Source organism: Ceratotherium simum, chromosome 40 (genome assembly GCF_057802395.1).
Source record: "Ceratotherium simum simum isolate JZ-2026a chromosome 40, ASM5780239v1, whole genome shotgun sequence".
Classification (NCBI taxonomy): domain Eukaryota; kingdom Metazoa; phylum Chordata; class Mammalia; order Perissodactyla; family Rhinocerotidae; genus Ceratotherium; species Ceratotherium simum.
Genome location: NC_141939.1, coordinates 2,269,277 through 2,291,912, shown reverse-complemented (window position 1 = coordinate 2,291,912; position 22,636 = coordinate 2,269,277). Strand labels below are relative to the sequence as shown.

At 48.3% G+C, this 22,636-nt stretch overlaps 1 protein-coding gene across 5 annotated transcripts in view; it reads left to right on the top strand.

Annotated features, from left to right (window-relative positions):
• ACOXL (acyl-CoA oxidase like) overlaps nt 1-22,636 on the top strand; it is a 376,737-nt gene that overhangs the window by 297,661 nt on the left and 56,440 nt on the right. For 4 of the 5 annotated variants that reach the window (XM_087426114.1, XM_087426113.1, XM_087426115.1 and 1 more), the window contains one exon: nt 16,829-16,899. In XM_087426114.1, the coding sequence (XP_087282240.1) occupies nt 16,829-16,899 (71 nt within the window). Of the gene's footprint in view, nt 1-5,839; nt 5,986-16,828; nt 16,900-22,636 lie in introns of those variants that run through there. The other variant, XM_087426117.1, reaches the window with a different exon arrangement.

The window sequence follows — 22,636 nt, the reverse complement described above, 5'->3', positions numbered from 1 at the left end:
CCAAACGACACCCACAAAACCCAGCGCCAGAAACAGCACACCTAATGCAACCCGACAGTTGCCAGCCGCACTTGATAGGAGCCAGCTGGCAAGTGGTGGACCCCTCAGCAGTGGCCCTCTGCCCAACCATGGCTGCCATTCCCAAGTAAGCAAGTGGGAGGGTGTGTATGCAGATAAAGGGGGATCACTGCCTGACGAATTTCAAGTACCAGAACTAACTACTTAAACCTAATCCCCAAATTAGCAAGAAACTGGTTCAGCCTTTGAAAGATGTGGTTTTCAACCAGAGATGACTGTGCCCTCCAGGGGACATTTAGTGATGTTTGGAGACATTTTTCGTTGTCACAACTGAACAGGAGTTGCTGGTGGGTAGAGGCCAGGGACTCCACTAAACATCCTATGGTGCAGGGACAGCCTCCTCAACAAAGAATCATCCTGCCCCAAATGGCAGAAGTGCTGAGGGTGAGAAACCTTGAATGTTCATTTTGACCTCAAAAGACCAAAATCACAGAAAATAAAATGAAACATGGAAAACAGAGTGAGATCCAAGAAGATATGGTAAATTTTACTTGAAATTATTGTTTAACCTCAAGAATCATTAGTTTCTTCATCATGATGCCCTTACTCCATGGGGGAAAGTATTCAAGGAGAAAGGCACTCGCTATGCTTGTTGGCTTTGCAGGTTTGTCATCACACCAGGTGCACTGCTGGCCCTGGGAAGGCAGGGCCAGGTTTGGTCACTCCCATGGCTCCGAGGCCAGGCTCCTAGTCCTGGCTCCTAGTCCTAGTGCGTCCCCGGGCATGTCTTATGGGGTGGAATTCCTTGATGGGTTCTGTTAAGAGTCAAGCCAGCAAATGAGGAATGCATGCATCCCACCCAACCTCCCAGCCTGCCCCCCACTGCCCCCCAACCAGGCAGTTCCAGAAGAGAAGACTGTCACGTTATTAATCACTGTGGGGACGCCCAGGACCCTCCCTCAGTGGTGACAAGAGCTGGATTGGAGTGAGTAGTTTAGGTGCAGACCGAGCCTGGCCTCTTTCCTCCCTCTAAGCACAATCCAGCCTTGGGACCTTGGTGAGCCTCGTAACCCAGATTCTCGAGAGTAAGGACCGGAATGAGAATGTTCAAGAGAATGTGCCAAGAGCACAGGTTCCTTGTGGGATGGGACCCCCCAGGAGCACCACACCCAGGGGCCAGCCTTTCTACACAATGGCCACACCTTGTAATAACCATGGCCTCATTAGCATCCCAGGTTCTGATTGATTTCCACCTTCTGCTCCCTGGGGCAGGGAAGGAGAAGCAATGAGAGGGGCCCAGAGGGTCAGAGGAAGGGCAAAAGGTTCCCTCTCCACAGGGCAGTAAGGAATAGGATTGGGTTCCCTTGTTTGCAGATCCAGAAATTTTAATTTGTCTGTGCACCCACCGTGTATAAGGCTCAGGGGAACTGACTCACCTTAATTGAACTCAAGTGACAGATACATAAACCAGTATGCCAGTTTATTCATCACCAGTCAAAACTCAACTGCTCAGTCATCCGTACATGCTCCATCCTCTCTGGGGGGATCCCCAGGTGGAATTCAATGATAATCAGAAGGGTGGACTGTCTGGATAGCTCTTGGTGGGAAATCTGAATGTCCACGCTGGCCTGCCTGCCACAGAGGCCGGGTCCCAGAGCCACAGGGTGTCTGCTTCCTGAGTGTCTTGGTGTGCTCAGCACTAACCTCACCCTCTGAGAAATTTATATAAACCGTCCCTCGTCTGTTGGTGGGTTATTTTTTTCAGATTTGTTGATCAGGCTGAAACTTATCTGGAATATGAAACCACATTCAAGACACTCTTATTGAAGGCAAGTGTGTCCCAGGCCTTCTCATCCCCTCTGTGTGGCCTTCTATGGCTCCACTCTCAGGGGTGCTGTGGCCACAGTGCCCAGGCTCCTCCTCTGTTCCCCTGTGTACTGACCACAGATATTGCCCTTCCTGGGACACATGGATTCCAGGTGAAAAGCTTCCAAACATTCCAAGGTGGTATTAAATTTGAAAGGGGCCATCAAAGAATCACTGAACTCATGCCTTTGCCTGAGAAACATTGACCGTCACCCCTCGAGCCACTCATCCCACTTGTTGAGAGCATAATTAAGCTCAATGTGAGGGCTGAGAACTCGGGCTCCAGAGTCAGGTTGTCTGAATTCAGAGGCTTTATTTACCCCTACCAGCTGTGGGACTGTGAGTGAGTTAATCAGCCTCTCTCTGCTTTGGTCATATCTTTGTCTGCACAATGTAGATAATGTGATATTTACCTCATGAGGCTGTTGAGAAGACACTTGAAAGCCCTGACCCGTGGTTAGTGTTCAGTAAAAATTTTTTATTACTGTTAATTACTACTCTACAAAAACCTTAGTTCCCATAACCAAACTGGAACACTTAGATCTTTGTTTCATAAGAGGAAGAAAAAGAGAAAGATTAAATAGGTTAGGTTCCAGTGTAAGAAGTCTTAACACCAGAAGAAACATCAAGGATCTGATGTTGCCACAGCATGAAAAAAATCCAAATCCATTCTGAATGTATCATTGGTTAATAACCACAGTAGCAAAAGTGATTATTTTCAGGAAATTGGCCTCCAGTTCAATGTCAAATGAAGAGGATTTGGCCACGTAAAGTAACGGAAGAAAAATAATAAGAATTAGTTCAATGACAGCGTCTAGAAATCCCAGGAACGTTTTAAAGTAGAGAAGTCCATCCATGATGAGGAGGTCGGTGCAGTTACAGAGGTGGGTCTAGCGGTAGGAATGCTCGAGCACGCAGTACCTGGGGAGAATTTAGTCGGCGTTGCTCCATTCAAAGCGCTCGCTTCCCCTCCAGCAGGGGTCTCGAGGGGATGGGACGGGAAGGAGAAGGAGCCCATCTCTCTTCAGTGATCGGGCGCAGATAGTGCCTTTGGAGCCTTCAGGAGTGCAAAGGAGGAGTGCAAAGCAGTCTAAGAAAGTGCAGACCTCAACGTCACCCCAGGTGAAAACGAACTCAGAATCGAGCCGTTTGTATTAGGAACAAATGGAAGAAAGCCTTCCGGCGTCTGTGCCCGTGTGTCACCTGAGGACTCGGGAAACATGTTTGAAATAAAAATGTGAAGCCGTCTCTAGTGGTTTCTGAAGTGGGATGTAACCATTACAATGATAAATTGTTCTTTTCCTATGATACCTATTTTTATCTTGCTCTAGAAATAGCAGTTCTGAAGCGTGGCGCTGCCTGAAGCCCTAAGGGCACACCAATTCCTAAACAAAAAAGAGAAACGAAGCACTTTTATTAAATAAGTTATGTCCCCCATTCTCCGGCTCCCTGCAGAATTATCTCCTGGTTTTCTCCTTCTCAGGGCTGTGAGAAGTTCTCATTATTCTGCAGGAAGTCTTTTTTCTGGTTCTTAATAAAGGGACTAATCATTTGGAATGTTCGCATTAAGAGCAGGTTGTAATTATAATTAGAATATATAAGTAGTGTGGATTTCTGCCTGTCAGAGGATTAATTTCAGACTCCTCTCAGGATGTTTTGTTTCCAAACAAGACTTCCTTTGTTAATAAAAATGTGATCGCGTGCGTTATGAGAGCATTATTTCTGTGTTTTATCCCAGAGTGCTTGTTCCAGTATTCTTCCTGGGATCAGCATTTTCCTCCCCATCGTTAATGGGGCTGTTCTTTACACAAACTACGCTTGATTTGGTTCTGGCTTTGACGTTCATCTTCTAGGAAATGAGGGCAATATACTTATCACCTCCTTGATGTGCATTACATTCTGCAAGCTCAAAAAAATCAAATGCCACTACTTCATCCAGAAGTCCTGTGTGAGTGTAGGTCCTTCTTGTGCCCTTACGCTCAACCGCAGACGTCCCCCAGGACACTGAGTTGTCCCAGCTTGAAGGGCAAACCTGGGGTGGACCCAGAAGTCGAAAGTCAACACATCTTCTTGGAATAACGGGTTCTGCAGTGTTTTGCTGTTACTGCTGGAGGTGGAGGTCTGGCAGGTGGGGAAGGAGGGTGAGTACCACAGGTACTATGTTGGCTGTGACAACCTGGGTGCCTTCCTGTGCCCTCGGTCCCTCTGCTAGGGGGGGATGAACTTGAGAGTAGTCCCAGCGTGCCCTGCGTGGTGGTCTGAGGGAGGGAGGAGCTTTGGGTACTGTTGCTCGTGCTGCTGACCTCTCTCTCTGTCTAGTACCCATTAAATACGTGGGTGGTAGAAGCAGGCGATGATGGTCTAGTGGTTAAGAGTCAGCGCTCTCACCACCGTGACCCAGGTTCGTTTCCCCCTCAGGGAACCACACCAGCTGTCTGCTGGTTGTCATGCTATGGTGGCTGCGTGTTGCTGTGATGCTGACAGCTATGCCACCGGTATTTCAAATACCAGCAGGGTCACCCATGGTGGACAGGTTTCAGTGGAGCTTCCAGACTAAGACAGACTAGGAAGAAGGACCTGGCCACCCACTTGAAAAAAATTGGCCGTGAAAGCCCTATGAATAGCAATGGAGCGTTGTCTGATATAGCGTCAGAAGTGAGAGGATGGCACAAAAAGACTGGTCAGAGTTCTGCTCTGCTGTACACAGGGTTGCTAGGCGTCAGAATCCACTTGACAGCGCTAACAACAAGAAGGAGGCAATGGGGTCTAGAGAGCCAAGAGTGGGCAGGCGTGATTTGCCAGCAGACCAGTGTCTTGGGGGCCGACTTTGGGGAAAAGAAGGAACGTTTCCTGTTTTTTTCTGTGTCCCAGTCACCTGGCTGAACCTCAGACCCATCAGTTCTTGAGAGCAAAAGGTGCAACTGAAAGTTGAGGGTCTCCATTTTAGAGTGCATGATGGCCAGGAGAGGCCCACACGAATGTTCTGCACGAGTCTCTGGGCCCCGAATGCCTGAAGTCTGGGACAATGGAGAGGCGCCCTCTGGAAACTCAGGAGTTGGCAATAGCTAAGGAGAAAAGAAAGTGAGAACTTGCCTTCCGACTGCACTTGCACAATGTTGCTTGGAGGGAGAGAGGCGAGAGTACAAGCTAAATGGAAGTCTGAGGGAGGCGCCTAGTGAAATGGAGACCATTTTAAGTAGAAGCATGGTGGTACTTTGTGCTAACATAAATGATGGCTCTTAAAAAAAGAGAAGAAACGTAACTGAATGGGAAGCAGTGCAGCATGTAAACCCTTGGCAGAGCGTGCAACTTTTCCACACTGGATTTTAATTTTGTGCCTCATCAGCAAATAGACACAAGAAAAGAGAAAGTTCCAAAGTGCAGACTACTCAACCTCGTACCACATTCCTGGCCTTTCCCCTTCTGGGAAAGCTGGTGCGACGGAGCTTGGCTCCCGGTTTGGGTGGTCTGTGCATGTGTCTAGGGAAGAACTCTTCCCGACATCATCCAGGTTGCTGCCATCATCCTTACGGTGGGGTCTCTCCCCTGAAGCCTCGCCTTCTCCCTGCAGCCACGTAGGTGAATTCAAGGTTTGAGTCGGCCAGACCCTAAGACCCCAAGTGCTGTTTTCTCAAGAAGTGCTATCACACTGCGCTCGCTAGAGGCCTGAGCCCCCGAGGACCTTAATCACCCCAGAACCTGGGAGCTTGTCACTGAAGAAAGGTGTCTTGAGAGACCCCTGCTAACTCCCTCTCCTTGGAAGGAGGTGATAATTTGTGATAGTTTAATGACAAATGACCTGAGGATTCTGTTGCACTAGGAAGAGGGGGACAAAAGGAAAGAGCGAAGTCTGATTCCTGAGTGCTTTTTGCTTTGTGGAGGACTGTTACAACGGAGTTTAGCTGTGGTCCTTGACCCAGATGCTAATCAAATGTCACTTATCTTTGGTCCCCAGGATATCAGCCGACTGTAATGACCACTGCCGTCTGCATCAAGTGAGCGTCTCCTCTGTGCCAGGGCCATTCAGAGTGCTGGCTCTGGTTATTTCTTTATCTCCACAACCTCACAAAGCCCGCTGAGGAAACTGAGGGGTGAACGATTGCTTTGGGTCACATACAAATAAGTTGTGGAGCTAGGACTTCACCCCAGGGCTGGCTAACCCCAAAGCTTTGCTCAGAAAGGCTTTGTAAGCATCAGATTTTGAGGGAAGCCCTCCCACCCTAACTCCCCCAGGGCTTTCCTTCCTACAGATAAACACCGGATAATGGGAATTCTATTGTTCTGGAACTTTCGGAGGCTTTTCTTTATTTATTTAACACATACTTTCCTACATTAAAGTTGGCCTGTACTGGTTTTCACTCCTCTTACTGGGTTTGTCCCTGAATAATGCTTCTTATTCTTTCTATCTCAGAGGCATTCTGTGAGCATTAAATGAGAAAACACGTGCAGAAGCAGTAGGGCCTTAGAACCACCAGGAGAGCTAACTCAGAGGAAGGGAGGGCTCGGAGTATCAAGCCCTGTGTAAAATGTGATAGACGGAGCACTCATGAGTTCCCCACCCTGGCAATGAGGAAAGGACCACTGTCTACCCAATTTCCATCTGAGGAGGCTGAGGCAGAGAGAGGTGAAGTAAATGGCCCGGGGTCCCAGAGGAGAAGGAGGATTCAAATCCCGGCAGACTGCTGCCATCCGCCCACCTTGTGGGCCCGTAAGTGCTCGTTGGACCTGAATTTGGTAGCTCAGCATTGCCAAAGAGGCAAGAAAAGTAAGCCCTCCCCACTTTTTAAACGTGTGTTTTTGCTCTTTTCTTTCCTACTGCGTGACAAAGGTACATTGAAGGCGTATTGAAAAATGAACCTTATATGATGTCCTGCAAAGATCTGATCTGTGGTCCACACTGACTTGACAGCTTCTGGTACCTAAGTCGTTTCAAAATAAGGTTAATCAGTACCCAAGTTGGCTGGTGAAAGTAACGCAAAAAGTAAAAAAGAAATCATTTGTACTGCATAACTCGATATGGTGACTTTTTTGCTAGGACTATAAATAAGAATAAGACCTAAGCTCTGAATAAAAATAGAAGCAGAGGAACTCTTGTCTTATCATAGCAATTCTAGGTATGATTTTATGTAAAAAATATGATCCCATATCCCATATTATAAAGTTAAACATATTTGCAATAAACATAAATTTAAATTTAGATTTTAAAGGACAGCGTGTTCTAATCTCACAAAACATTTAGCAAATAACCTTTGAGTTCACATGAGCCACCCACACAGAAACCAAAATGAACTACAGAAAAACATAGAAAAAGCAACTGTCTGTTGACAGCCAGATTTCTTTCAGCTCTTTGAGTTTTTTGTCTATAAATAATCTGTGTGTTTCAAATGTGGCCATTTTCTTTAGAGGTGTCTCCTGGCATGTTCTCACTTCAGTGTGTTTTAAAAATAAGAATTAAATGTGTAAATAATGGGAACTACTGGGTTTTGGGAGGGGAGATTGTCAATATACATGCTTTTTAGATACCAAAAGTGTCAAAACAAAGCATTAAGATGAGGGATTCTTTCTTCAGGGCATCTGTTTATCTTTTATAAAATCTGGAGTTTGATAAATTGTCAGAGATAAAAACATCATTTTTAACTGATTGTGGATCCCAAATGTCAGGAGGAGAAGTAGTGCTGTGTCTCCTCTTCATGAATTTACCTCTCTCTTTGCTGATGAGTTATGGGATTTTATTTGCCGAGAAAATATAATGCTCTATTAACTTGAAAATGATGGCTTTTACTCAGGAACGTGAGAACTGAGAAGAAAAAAAAGCATTTAATCTGTTGAGATATAATCATTTAACAAGTTTTGCTCTATGCTTAAAGTGGCATACAATGTTAGATGGGAAATGATCACAGGATAACCAAAAGTCAGGTTTTCATTGGCATTTCACCTTCCTTTGCTCACCCCCTGAGCTGGGATAATAATAAAAGGGGATATTTTATTTAACATCATGGAAGTAGAGATTGATGAATCGATTTATTGTGATTTTTTTCCCCTGAAAAATCACGTAGAAATTCTCTCTTCATTGGCAGCCTGGAAAATAAAATTCCCACACATTTCTATAACTATAGGTGAAAATTATTCTGTGTCCAAGAATGAGCCAAAAGGACTTGTAGTACAGATGGCATCTGACCTTTTCTTGCTGTGAACTGGAGGATAAAATTGCATAAACAAAAAAAGTAAGTTAGTCAAGTAAACATAACATGGCAGAATAAAAGCCTTTTTAAAATAGCTGATTATTAATATGTAATATAGTTTCTTGATGCAGTGACTATGACAGTTTCTTGCCTTGTGCATGTTTTATAGTTCTTAATTCCTGAGAAGCTTAAGACAAATTAAATTTTATGCAAACCCATTCCAGGCCATGGACGTGTGGTTGAGTTTTTCTGATAATTGCTGCAAAAGGCTTTTGTCGACAGCTGGTTCAGGAGACACTCGGGGTCTGTCCGAAGCATCAGAGGAACCTCAAGTCCCAGCTACACAAGGCAGTGGCAGCTGTGAGCAGATGAGCTCGCTTTGTTCTGGTCTTTCCTCTTGCACGGAACATGCAAACCATGTTGGTCCTAAGGCATGGGATCAAGGTATTGCCTCAGACTGTGGGACCAAAATGCAGGATGTCCGGGGGAAGTGGAGACTTGCTCCGTGTCTCAAACTCTGAATGCCCCATGAAGAGCAAATCTGGGCCTGCTCCACCAGAATCTAATTGTCCCTCAGATATAATACTGATGTAGAACACTCTTCGTTTACTCCTTTATTCACCCGTTCTCACCCGATAAGCATGTGTTGAACACCAGCTGTGTGCCAAGAACTGTGTTAAGTGCTGGGGATGAGAGATCCGGTAAGAGATGGCCCCTGATCTCAAGGAGCATTAGTCAGAGCTGGGGTGAGGGTTACCGTAGACCAGGTGCTCTGGGAGAACACAGGAGAGACTGAAGTTAGACCCAGCGTGTGAGGTCCATGTGGCTGCCCTTTAAGACCCAGGCAGGGCAGTCAGCAGTAGAAACCTTGCCTTTTGAAGGATGGACTACGTTACCTGTCTTGGAAAGGCGGAACAGGCATATGAGCGGAAGGGAGAGCAAAATGGGAGGCATGGAATGCACGGACGGTTTGGGAAAGTGCTTGTGGTTTGGTGTGTCTGAGGTGCAGGGCAAACGAGGGACATGAGAGTTAGGGTCCCACAAGGCCTGTGTGAGCCAAGTCCAGGCACTCTCATTGCCGACCTCCAGTCAGTGGGGGTCCTGTAAAGACTTAGAGCAGGGGGAGTCATGACCACATTGGGGCTGTAGGGAGATTTCCCCAGCTGGGGTGTGGAGGTGAATTTTGACCAGGGAGGCCAGATGAGCCTGTCCAGGAGGGAGCGATGAGGATACGAACTGAGAAGCAACGCTGGCAGGACTGGAGCCGCGGGTTCTGGAGATGTTATGGGAAGGAATCTACAGGACCTTGAGAGTGATTGGACGTGAAGGGTGAGGTAGGAGGAAACGCCAGGGCTGACGAGGGAGGGTGCTGGCACCAAGGTGGAGACGAGCAGACGAGATCAGGTTCAGCTTGGACACGTGGAGCGTGGGGGATCTGGAGCCTGTAAGTGAGATGCCGTGACAGGGGAATGGCAGAGAGCCCTGAACGACACAGAGATCTCCAAGTCCTGGGCATAAGCACTATGTTAAATTGAGAGGTGAATTCCCAAAATGGAACATCAGAGTCAATTCCCAGACAATTGCTCACAGCCGTCCTGTCCGTTACCCTCCTAATTTAAGTGCTATATCCAGATTCCCCCACTCTTGGTTTTCCCAAGTTGGTGCACTCCTGTTCTCCTGATGGATCAGTGGGTGGCAGGAGGTGACCTCCAGATTAGTTTCACTGTTAGAGTTCTTTCCAGGCAGGTGTGAGGGGATCTGCAGTGGGTGGGCAGTGCCATGGGGAAGGCATTCTGCCGGGGAGAAGATAGGGCCATAGTGGCCACCACCGATGGACACCTCTCGTGCCCGGCCTCCTTGTCTGGAGTGGGCCCCAGTAAGCAGCCCTTGACCATGGTGAGCGAGGGGCCATATTGAGTGAGTGAGAAAGTGCTCCGTCCATCTGAGGATAGGCAGTCTGCCTGCACGTGGGAAGACCGCAGGTTCCAGAGAGCAGAGTCCAGATGAGCTGGGCCCTCATCTCTTCCTGAGTGAATAGCCATGTTTGCCCCAGGATGAAAGGGCTCTACCTGGAAAGTCAGTGATGAGTGTGCTCCCTCTCGTTGACTTTGTACCTGAGCCAAAGACCACAGATGGCTCTCTTTCATAACCAGCTTCGTAGGAAGAACCCACGGGAGGAAGATCAGATGGGCGTATGATGCTGCATGCACGGAGAGCTGGAAGCCACTCTCCTCCCGAGGCCCTGACACTGTAGGGCCTCTCACAGGCCCGCCCCCTCCCCACGGGAACTGCCCAAATCTAGAACTTGGCAGCCAGTTATCCACATCTCCTCCCATGGCTCAGACTAGGATCAAGCCTTCCAAGATGTCAGCGAGACCCCATTACTGTTCCCATCTTAGAGCCCGGCCAAACTGGCTTCTTGCCTGCCTAGAGAAGTGCAGTCTCTGCTAGTCCACACTTTCTCCCTCTGTGGGCAGAGTTCTTACAGATTTCAAAGGAGTGGGAGAAAAATACTTGTTAGTTTATTTGCTTACAAAGTTTTTAGGACCTCCTATTTGCAAGACTTTGGGCGAGGATTATAAATGACACTTTCCAGTGTAGTGGAGGGAATAAGATGTGAACACAAGTGGAATGTGATGAACCTGTGAGAGGTACAAAGAGCTTACAGATATCACAGGACTCTGTGATGGTTTCACAGAAGGTCCCTCGGTACTAGGTCTTGAAGTATGAATAGGATCTCAAAGTTGGAAATGTGGCAGTGCATTTTGAGAGGAGACTACATTGTGGACAAAGGTGAAGGCAGCAAAGTGAAGGGGTTATTCAGGGAATGCCAAGGCCCCTGTTCTACCAAAGGGCAGCATCGGGGGGAGAGGCCAGGAAACAATATTGAGAGACCCAGACTGGAAAAGTGGGCTGGGGAGGGTGGTGGGTGTGCCAAACACTGCATTACAGAGCTTGGCCTTTGCTGGGAAGACAGTAGGAAGCCGATGAAGGGACCGAGCTAGAAAGTGACCCTCACATCCGGGCTGCCTTGAGGGAAATCTTCCTGGCCCCAGGGGCCACAATGCATTGGAGAAAGAGACCCAGGTGGGGATGGGTGGAGGGTGAAGACCAAAGCAAGTGAATGTGGCCAGCAAGCAGAAGGACAAAGATCTGCAACGAGGCAGTGGCAGTGGGGGTTGAAAGGGTTTGAGGGTTGAGTGGAGCTTTGCCTTAGAGCAGCAGAGGTCCCCATCCCCATCCTGGAAGAGGCTGTCCCTTTGGAGGTGCTGTGGTCCCAGTACTCAGGCAGAACACATGCTGAGACTTCTTTACAGGGAACCAGAGCTTGCCTGCCCGGAGAAGAGGCACCCTCTGAGCTCCTGTCTTGCTCCCGGACATGGTCATGGAGAGGGGGGAGTGTGGTGCATGCCACACCCTGCCTGCTCTCTGGAACGGATCGTGGGAGCCGGAGCGAGGAGCAGGCAGGCACTGCAGGGCTGGCGGCCACAACAGAGCAGGCTGGGGGCACTGGGCAGTGAGCCGCGGCCGTCGCCTGGCCTAGAGGGCCCCCGAGGGCCAGCCCCACGTCCTTTCGTCACATCTCAATGGGCAGGAGGCTGGAACCGCGACAACTACTAGTTGCCAAGAAGTGAAAAGCCCCTGTTCACCCTCTGTGTTGATTCTGAAAACAAAGTTAGAGTTCTTTCTGCAAAGACAAGCCTTTTGTTGCTCTCTCGCCCGCTCTTTCAACATTTCCCTGTTATGTTGTGAAAAAGAGGTGGGTGGGGGACTTCAGAAGCCTGGAGTGACAGACAGTTCTGCAAAATGAACTGAGAACACCGCTGTCACACATCGGTGACAGGAGAGGGCTGAGGGACAGCCACTGCCGTGCTCCACCTTGTGCCACAGAATAAGTGGAGGGCCCCGGCCAGGAGCTTCAGGTGTGGGCGCCAGGTGAGCCTGACCCTCAAGGCTCCCAAGGGAGAGGCAGGCCTGAGCCAGAGATGTGGGACCCGCTGCCCGTGGTGCCAGGGAAGCCTTGACAAATGTAGCTTCATTCATCCAGAAGGGCAGGTTCAAATTTAGAATTCTGACTCCCGGAAGTTTTGTGAACTCTGCACATGGGGAGAAGCATCCCCTTGCTTACCCCTCACTATTCCCACCCCCAGCTCCATCCCACTGTGTGCATCCTCCGGTCTAGACACCCAAGGTCTGGCTACACGCCTGCCAACAGCTGCCCCTTGGCCACCCCGTGGGTCTAGGGGTACACACACCAGGAAGAAGCTCAAGCTGTTTGGGCTGGGAACCCCAAGATCCTGGGTACCTGGAGTGCAGGCTCCAGGTGGGCACCCCCCATGAGCCCATGGGGTTAGGTAAAGCCAGAGAAATGCCAGAGCAGGGCTCTTGAAAGCTTGGCGCCTGGGGTGGACCCCTATTTCCCAGTGCCCTGTCACAGGGATTGAGAGAAAAGCTGAAAGAATGTTCTGAGACAGGATTTCTGAGCAATACAGCCCCCTAGGTCATATGTCAAGGTCACTTGTGCCTGCTAACTTACTGATAGTTCCCCAATATTACCAGCCATATTTCAAAGAGAACAATAAGTATGATGCTAATGTGCATTTGGTTTGTCTTACTTTTCCCCTTATTTGCATTGACATGTCATAATGAAAGCTATTCTAGGTACGACCATTTCCTTGCGTTTTAGGCATCTTCCATGTTGCAAAGTCCTGTCTACCTTTCAATGGCTGAAGGAGGTGAGGCTGTTGTGCAGAATTTATGTCCCGGCCCCTTGCAGCACATGTTCAGGAGGAGAGACATATGTCTTTCATGCTGGCCTGTAATATTTTTCTCCCAAACTACCATTTTTTTTACTTCAATCAGGTCATTTTTTTCTCTGCTTCCCCTTCACTTCCCTCCCCAACCTCAAAGCGACTTGTTATCTAAAAATCTGTTGTTCTCCCTCTAGTGTCAGGCTGATATTTTTGTCACACAAGGTGGAAAGGTTGAACCAAAGAGAACCAGACCATCCAAGGACAGTTGGACGCCTTGGCGTCCCTGCCAAAATGAACAGCCCTGGGACACTTCTGAGCAGGTAGAACAATCGATGTTGAAGCAAGACAACGATCCAGAGTCTCTTAGGGAACAGTGCGCCCCAGTGAGCCTCGCGTTCTGTCGGTGCTGTTTGTGGCTCATCTTATTCTCAGGAGGCAGGCAGCCCCTTGAATCAGCAACAAAGGTAGAGGAAAGTAGATACCACAGATGCTTTCATTTTGAGTTTTTTTTCCTATTTAAGTCGAGAAAGGAGCAGGGGGAGGGGAGTGAAATGTCAACCTTGTGAGGCCTCTCACCACGAGCTGCCACTGAATAAGGCGACCCAGGCAAGGTGACCGCTCAGGCCTGGCAGAGAGCAGCTGCCTGATGGTGTTGGTGCCCTCTCTTTCCTCTGTCAGGATTCGGGGTAGAAATCAGAGTGGGCGAGGTGAGAGAGAACCCACTGTTGGCATCAGAGCACGTGTCACCCTGACATCTCAGGCACGGGGAAAACATCCAAGAATTCGGTGAGCTCTGCTTCTGTTTGGCCTCCACTTGTCAAGGTTGGCTTTTCTTGTTTGTGTAGAAAGGGTGAGAGGTGCTCGCCCTGTGAAACTCATTCAGCCAACTAAGGGAAAACTCCATCTGTGCGGCCCCGTATTCCCACCAATGCACATCAGTCCGGTTCCACAGAACCGGGTCGTGACTTTGGGCATGTTGGACATGACGCACATAGAACGGAGTTCGGGCCAAGACACAGGCTGTCTGCTGGAGCCCACAGACTCTACAGTCTCACTCCTGAGACAAGGGCAGCGTGTGCACCTAAAAACCAAGGGATTTGAAGAGAAAAACCTGATGTGTAATGTGTCACACGAAGACATCAAACGGAATAAATCAGTGTGACAGGGAAAAGTTAGAGAAAGCTTCCTTCTCGGCACAGGATGGAGTGTCGATGCCGTGCCAGGCACTGTTTGCTGGCATACGACCTCTCCACTGGTCCTCACGCCAACTCCAGGAGACGGGCACCTCTCTCCACGTGTGACTGATGAGGACACTGAGGCTCAGTGAGAGTATGTGACTTATCCAAGGACACGTGGCTGGTAGTGGCAGAGTGAGGATTTCAAGTCAGGACTGTCTGACTCTAAGCCTGTGCTGGCCTCTCCACCAGTTGGGTCCAGCAGAAAGGTAGACTTTGAGCAGATGGGAAGGAGACAGGGAGGGGATCACATGGGCTGAAGACTCAGCCATGGATTAGTGATAGTGAGTAGCCATTGGAGAGGGTGGTTGGCACCATGGAAGAGGGGCTAAGACTGGGGAGGTGAGGAGAAGCCTGTGGAACTCTGTCCATGCCACGTTTCCTATGGTGGCAGCAGTGGGCGAAGTGACGGGAGAGAAGGGCTGGGCATCAAGGCTGGGGAGTGGGTTCGAAGGGTTGTGCTGGCGTCAGACTGGCAACTGTGTCAGGGGAAAGGGGTGCATTTGGGAGACATTGTGCAAGAAGAGTCAGCAGACTTGGTGATGTGAGGGAAGAATCAAAGATTTGGGCCTGGTAGCTGGTGGGTGATGATGCCACAGAAATGGGAAAATTCAGGAAAGGGTTGGCTAGGCTTGGAAGTTGATTGTTTGGATTGGATGTACAGAGTTCAAGGTAACAGCTGCCCCAGCTAGATGCCACATCTGGTGAACAACTAAAAATGTCACAGCAGAGTCCAGTCAGGGGCAGCTGAAGATATGTCTGTGGGGTCACCACAGAGAAGGGAAAAGTGAGGGCGAGAATCTAGTAGCCCTCTAAGGAGGCAAATAGCAAATGTTCAGATTTCCATGGCCTGTGCCAAGTAAGATTCCCAGTCATGGCATAAACCTTTACCAAATAAAATAGCCACCTTCTAAAAGATCATCTAAAGAAAGCCAAACACCTGAATTTGTAGATTATTCTTTACTCATCCTCAGATAATAGTCAGAGTTCAACATTTTATCACACCAAATTATGTCACAGCAAAAATCCAAAAGAGAACTAATGGGAGTGGTTGCTTCCAGGGTCTTTCATGGGCTGGTGTGTGCTGAATGGGTGAGGGCAGGCGCCTTTGTATAAACTCATCATGGCTCAGGCTCTTATCTTGTGCTGCGAATTTCTACTGAACCCCTTTTATGGGCAAAGTATCGTGCTTCAATTCTTAACTCTTTTAAAAATCTTTAATTTTTTAAAAAAATTTAAGATTCCACATAGTTAATATTGGCTTCAGCCAGTTGATGACTGGATGGACATATACACGTAAAGCTGCCAACCCTGATCCCTCTATTGATCCTGAACACATTTTGACTGGATAAGAGCAAAAATTTAGACTTGGAAGAAATAATCAGCACAAGATACATCTGATGACAGTTAAGCCTGCACAGATAATTTAGTTATCGACAAAAACTGTCTAAAGAATTGTATTTTGTAGGTAACACTGAAAACCACAAAAAAAAATGACCCAGACCATGCTTACTTGATGAAAATTCATTATTGCTTATATAATTCTCTGTAAAATACCTGCATTTGTAAACGTGACATCCAGATACATCGCTGGGGTCAGAACAATGGAAACAGACTGTCCTTCAATCTGGAGTCTGGGAGTAGCTCTGCCGCCATTGTGGGCTCTGTGGAGGTTGGGCTGGACCTGGGGCCATCAATGGCTTTGAGTGGTGAGATGGGCAGGCCCGCGGGATTCCGGTGGAGGGGTGAGCTTTGCTCTGCTCTAAGGCAAGAGGTGGGACGGTGCCCAGCAGTCAGCAGTGATGGGTTATTGACAGGTAAAAAATGAAGGCAGCTTTGAGTCTGAAAATAAGAGGCTCATCTAGATGGGTTAACTAAGTTAAAGCTCATCTAGATGGGTTAACTAAGTTAAAGCTCATCTAGATGGGTTAACTAAGTTAGAGCCTTCATGCCTGTCGGAAGAAGTGGATTTAAGCTTGAGCGTGGCAGGGACTCATGGGAGCATTTTCAAGAGTGAAACAGTACAGTCAAAACAGTGTGCAGGGAAGGCAGTCTGTGGGTTGGTGCTTATTTAGACCAAAATAAAAAGGAGCGCTCACACAAGTGGGCTTTTGATGAGAGCTGAGCCACTGATGTCGAGAAGGGGAGTGTAACTTGTGTAAATGGTCTAGATTAAGATTCCTAGAGCTCTCCTGGCGGATTAAAATGGATCATTAAAATATTTTTTGCAAACCCTCTTGGGTTTCTCTCCACCATTCTGTTAGAGAAGGATGCTTGGGGAAACATGACTTGAAATATTTTGGGGAGTCTGTGAGTTTGCTTGAGTCAACACTCGGGACCATATCATTCATATGAAGAGAAGACTTAAAGCTGTGGGAATCATGATGGAAGATTGAGATAGGACATTTAGCACTGCCGGATTTACAAAGGCAGGTGGAGTGCTCTCGATGGAGGTCACAGGAAGTGGGTGTACAGTGTGGTCTTGGGGGACAGGATGGCCACATGGTGGCTGAACCCAGGACCTCCTGAAGTTTGGGATGGAGCTTTGCTGATGGTAATGGCCCTGTAATCATCCCAGCTGACAATGGTAGAGAAGTCACTGTGTGCTGGCCCTGCCCTACACAGGGCAGGCTCTGTCCCCTTGCACGTATCGGCAAGGAAAGATGGATAGCGCGCCACCTGAATCTGCTATAACCACAGTGTTCTCCTCCATACCAGGGGTGCTCGAGGTCTGGAGGGAGGTCGTTCACCCTTTCTGTTTCTTCCTTTCCAGTTACTTTAGAGCAGTTCTCCCTGGCAGTGAAGAGCTGTCCTGACTACGAGGACCAGACTTTGTTAATGAAGGTAGGTTATCAGACAAAGTACTGATTTCCTTAAAGGCTTGCAGCATTTTTATTGCCCTGAGGAGAGTTTCATTTTTACAAGCAGGAGTATATTTATCATCTCTGAATTTTGTGCTCCGCGGGGATAAACTTGTCATCGGTGTGTAGGAAGGTTGCTGGTTAATGACCACAGCCGCCGTCCGTGGAGCGAGCACAGCGACAGGAGTGTGGGTGTCAACTGCTGGTGGGGAATCTGTGTAATTCTCCAGAGGGGCCAGTTGGTTCTATTGAAGCTTATCTGACAGAGACTTGAATCTGTTAGCAGATTTATGAGGTTTGGCCAAATTCCATGACTCTCACGGTACTTTTTAATTAAGACAAAGGATTCCATACATTCTGTGTCTGCCACATCCTCACTTTCGTCACCATGGGGAATGCTACACAAATTAGGCTGTTCATATTAACCACTGGAATGAGCATCTTATGTCATAGATTCCTTGCCTTTGAGTGGAAGACAAACTTCTTTTTTTCTTGGCAACAATTTGTTTTATTTCCTTCCAAATGACAAAGGAGCACAGGTGTACTCCTTTAAGGTTGTACATCTAGGGGAGCCGAAGATGTGGGCAACCTGGCCAGCAGCCTGCATACATTTAATTAAAACTTTGTCTTTGAAGGTAGAAAACAGTGGATACCAACAAATCACAAACATACACACACGCTTTTCCACCAATGACTAAGACTCATGTTTTCACCTAGAAACTGTACTTAGACTGACCCTAAGGCTTATGCATTTCCGTGATGTCATTTCAATTCTGTACCATCAGGAAACCGCGTGTACCAGGAATTGCATTTCTTTACCTAAACACCATACCAGGTGTCCTCTGACTTTAGAAATGGGTGGAAAAAATAAGGTGTCACTATAAGGGATTTTCAACTCATTTGCCTAAGTTGTGGTATTTTTGGTCTGTCTTTTTTTTTAAGCTTTCAGTGATGTTAATTTTGTAATAAAGAAGTGCTGATACCTAATATTGGGTTCATCTGGGAGACCTGGTCCACCAGAGTCCTGAGTATAATACACCACTTTGAATGGCATAAATTCAGTCACATGAGCTTTTCTTGGTATTTTGAGGTTTTCCACACTTAGCTCTCAGTTCCCCACCCTGAGGTCCATTCTGGAAGGACCTTTCCTTCCAGGTACAGGCTGTATTTCTGTGGCCTTGAAGCAGCTCTTGGGCCCCAGACACACACCTCTTTACCCCTAGTTACTCTTCAAGGTGACAGGGACACAGGCCTTTGGCCCTTTCTTGCCCTTGTTCTGTCTAGTATTTTCTCCTGCCATCTGCTCCTTCTTGATTCCCTCTTGTTCTTCTCCTACTGTCCATCTCTGCCCCATTTTCCCTTCTCCACTGTGCTTCCGTGTGCTGAACACACGCCTGTGTGCTGTTTGGTACTGCTGGTGAGCCCTGCGTGGAGATTAACGTGGGTGTCTCAGAAGCAGTGTGGAGTAGCAAGGGCAGAGCATGGAGCCTGGCATCAGGAGACCAGAACTCCCAGTGCACCTTCTAGCTGTACCTGTGGCCTACACGACTTGGGATGCCACGTCACGTCTATTGTGAGAGGGTGGAAAGAGAGGCCACCGAAAGTCTCCTTCTCCTCTCAGTTCCCCACCTTCCTGCTGACTCTCATACTGTCCCCGGCTGGCTTCTCTGGAACATTTGGTTAGAAACTAACAGTTGGGGGTGGGAGAGGAAGGTTCAGATAGCCTGAGGTGTCCTGGCATGTGCATGATCTCCAGGGACAGTCAGTATTTTATGTCTTCCTTCTTGGTTTCTGCAGACTGTGTGACTGTGGCAACTGAGGACAATGTCTGTGGGTGTTTTCTCAGTGTTTGTAGATATTTGAACAGGCGTCATCAAAGAAGTTTCACTGAACAAAACTGTGTGCTCAGTTCACATATACTGAAACTATTTTATGATTTGTTTTCAGGAGACTGAGGTTTTTTAATGTCACATATCAGAGAGCACCGTGTGAGTTGACAGTGGTGTGCAGGACTTTTGTAGATGTTACATAGATGTGGGAGAACTTGCTCAGGGTGACAGTAGGTCATTTTGACTCCAATCAGCCCGCAGTCCAGTATGTGCTTACTTAGGTGAGCTATTCACTTTGCAGATTATCTGCCACAAACTTAAATCTTTAACTCAACCTATGGGGTGAAAAGTTGCTGGAGGCAAAAACTGCATATCTGGACCACATATAATGTTTTAAAATGATATTTTGCATGCATACTGTTGCATCTCTATATTGTCAGAGATAATTGAGACCTGAGGACAAATATTTCATTCAGATCTGTGAGGATGCTCTATACATGGGCTGTAGAGAAGATGCAAAAGATGAACACACAGCTAAGCCAACATGAGATACAGGTTGAGCCAAGGTCAGATACCCCTGGGAAAACAGAACCAAAGAGTGAGACTTTGGAGATAGTAGAGGCCAAAGCCTTCATGTGACAACCAAGAAGAGCAGGGGAGAGGAAGAACAATGACTCTCCACCATCGCACTGCTAGTTAGCAGGCAGTAGAACTGGGACCAGTAAGCTAGGGTCTCTGGATCCTTAAGCTGGGCTTCTTCCTGGGACCTCCACCCAGTAGAGTCACAGAAAAACCTACCACCTTGCCCCTCCACCACACCAGAGCCACATGGGAGGTAAGACGCGATGAAACCACAAAATGTATTGTATGTGTTGTGGCTGGTGTGGAATCACTCTCGTGGCTTGTTGTTAATCACACCCCGTTTGCTGAGAGTGCCATGAGACAGGAGGGAGCTGGCTTCTCTGTCACTCAGTTTTCCCATGTCGAGGAGGTCGAGGCTGTTACTGACTTATGATTTACCCACCATTGCAGCCTGGTGAAGGGGATAGGACAGAGATGCTGAGGGGTATGAAAGTGTTGGCTTTGCCTTTCAGCGAGATTGCACTACAATTTGAACCACAGAAAAGATTTAGATTCTATAAATTACTTATTTGACCCCATTCACTTTTCATCTCCACGTTTACCTGTTTCTTCACTCCTTCTTAGTTGTACTGGCCAATTAATCTCTTCCGTCCCTTGCAGTCACTACCTTGGAGAACCTGTTTAACCTTTGGCTCCACCCACCACTCCAGACCTAAGCTCCAGCCCCACACCCGGGTGTACTCAGCAGGTCTGAACCTCACCCGCCGTTGTCTTCCCCTCCTCAGCCTCAACCGAGGGACAGTCTGTGACTCTCCCCTGCCCCAGGGCTGCCGTGCTAGATGTGTGCTGTTCATCCTTTGCAGCATCTTTCAGAGTCATCCCTTTCTCTCTGTCCCAGGCTTGATCCCCCAGGGGCGAGTCTGGTCCCCACTCTGCCAAGAACCAGGGGTGACCTTAGATCTCAGGTCGCTTTGATGTTTTTAGCCCAGAGTCCTCTTCTGGTAAAAGAGGAAGTGAATTAGATCACTCCAAAGACCCTTCCAGCATCCATACTCTGTGAATCTTTGCCTGGACATTGTTGATAAGCCTGTGATTCTAAACATGCTTGAGAAGGAACCAACCTGGCTCTCTACTGCCTGTCTCTCTCCTTCCAGCTCAGCCAAACGAACCTTCTCGGAGCCCCATGTCCTACATGTCACTCTCTGGATTAGTTTCTGGCCGTAACTCTCTCCCTTGGAATAGGGTGATCATGGACTTATCATCCACACCTGGACTTTTTTGAGAGTGGAAGGGTCACCATTACGTGTTAAGCTTGCATGACAGGCATAAACCACGACTGTCCCAGGCAAACCAGGGTGTTTGGTTAGCCTATTTTTGAATCAAGTCTAAAATCCCTCCCTCAATCAAATGGCTCCACCTCCACTTCCAGGCTTTGCTCTCAGTGCTTGGTCCAGTTGGTCCCCGCTCCCACTCCCCCAGGATTGTCTCCTCTTAGATAATGTGCCCTCTTTTCAGTGATGGAAATTGGCAGGAAGCCAGGCCTTTTGGTGCCAATCTGAGTTTGAACCATCATTTTCTAAATCAAATGTAAATGATCACACTTCCTCATTCTGTTCTCCAGGGAGTTTCTTACACACCTGGCAGCAGTCATTTCCAATTTGGGTGTAGGCTGCAGCCCCAGCAAGGATCCTCACTGCCACAAAAACTTCCTGAGGCCAGCACCTGCTGGGCCTCCCTGCCTCCTTTGGAAAAGCAAGTAGGGTGTTCAGGGGAAAGTGGCCCTTCCTGGTAAATGCTGCTCCCCCAGGTCAGAAGACAAGAGTTGGTCGAAGGAGCTTTGGCTCATCTGTTGTAACTGGAGCAAGACAGTAGAACAAGGGTTGGCTCAGAGCAGGGCTTCCCCACTCCCATGATGCTGAATGAGTGCCCAGAATGTTCCCCACCCTGCAACCCCCAGCACAGGCCTGGCTCAGCCACTCTGCCTAAGGGCTCTGGCTTAAGTTCAAGGTAGGCCTTTTTGTAGGTGGGGTCTGATATCATACCACATCTACTGTAGAAAACAGTAACAAGAACTGAACCACCTGCGTGAAAATAAATAGTACCTTCTTGAATCTCTGCTCCCCAAACTGCAGACCTTTGGCAGGGCTGTCACACCAGCAGCAGCAATGATGCTCCAGCCCATGTGGACTGCTGGCAGAGAGGGCAGACTATCAGACTGTCTGTGGTGAGGCAGATGGTACCTTGGTCTGAGGACACAGCAGAGCAGTTGTAGTATCTGTGTCTGCCCAGCTGGCACGTGCAGGGGCCCATCGGAGTTGGTGGGCACAGTTGCCAGGTGCTGAGGCCCAGGTGGAGAAAAGCTTCAGAGACGATTCCCCAGCTCCACTGACGGGAGACGTGTGGGGCTGGAGTGCTGCTGGAAGCTTCTGTAGCATTTGTTACCAGCCTCCAAGTATTAATGCTGCCCCGAAATGCACAGGGGAAACTGGGCAGATATGGAAGGAAGCATGCCAAGCCTCCCTCCCACACGTCTCCTCACCACTGTGGTCTGGCCAGATCGGGCCCTTTTTCTGTCTAGTGATATTCTAGGAAATTGGACACACTTGAGTCCTTCTTGAAACCAAAAGTTCCCCAGTGAATGACATGACCCAACCCTTCAGTCCTCCAAGTTTACAAAATACAACTTCTTCCCAGAAACGGGCATTTTCTCCTAGCCTGAGGGAATCCTGGTCTGTTAGGAATGAGAGTTTTCACAGAAAAAAATGACTTGCCCTGAGCATGGGAATGGCGGCGTGTTGAGGAGAAAGGGAATTTTCCACATGACCGCTCCACTGATTCACCTCCCCTCAGAGGGTTTAGAGACACCCCAGCAAGCTGGTTATCTAGTGTTCCTGAAATTGTCATTGTCACAAAGATTCTTTCTGCCACACCCTGCCCACTCCCCTCCGTGTTGTTCAGCCCAAGGAGCAGTAACTGAGTCGTTCAGTTTCGGGAATGGCCCTCACATCCTTGCGGGATCTCTGTCTGCTTTTGTGCTTTAGAGAAGGCCTCAGCTCCTTCAGCTCTGTTGGGGTGCTCACCACGGCAACCCCAACATCTAAGCAGGGGACTGTCCCCACCTCACAGGCGCCTGGCAGCAGCAGTTTGAGCCTGTCAAGTGGGCGGGGTGGGGTTTTTCCCTCTTTCCTGCATTCTAACTGCTCTTTCTTCCTTTTCTCAGTGTGTGTAGGTGGTAGCTAGTTTGAGCACCAAACCTAGCAGCCAATCGTTAATTATAAGCACGTCCTATCAAGTGCAGAAGGACTATGA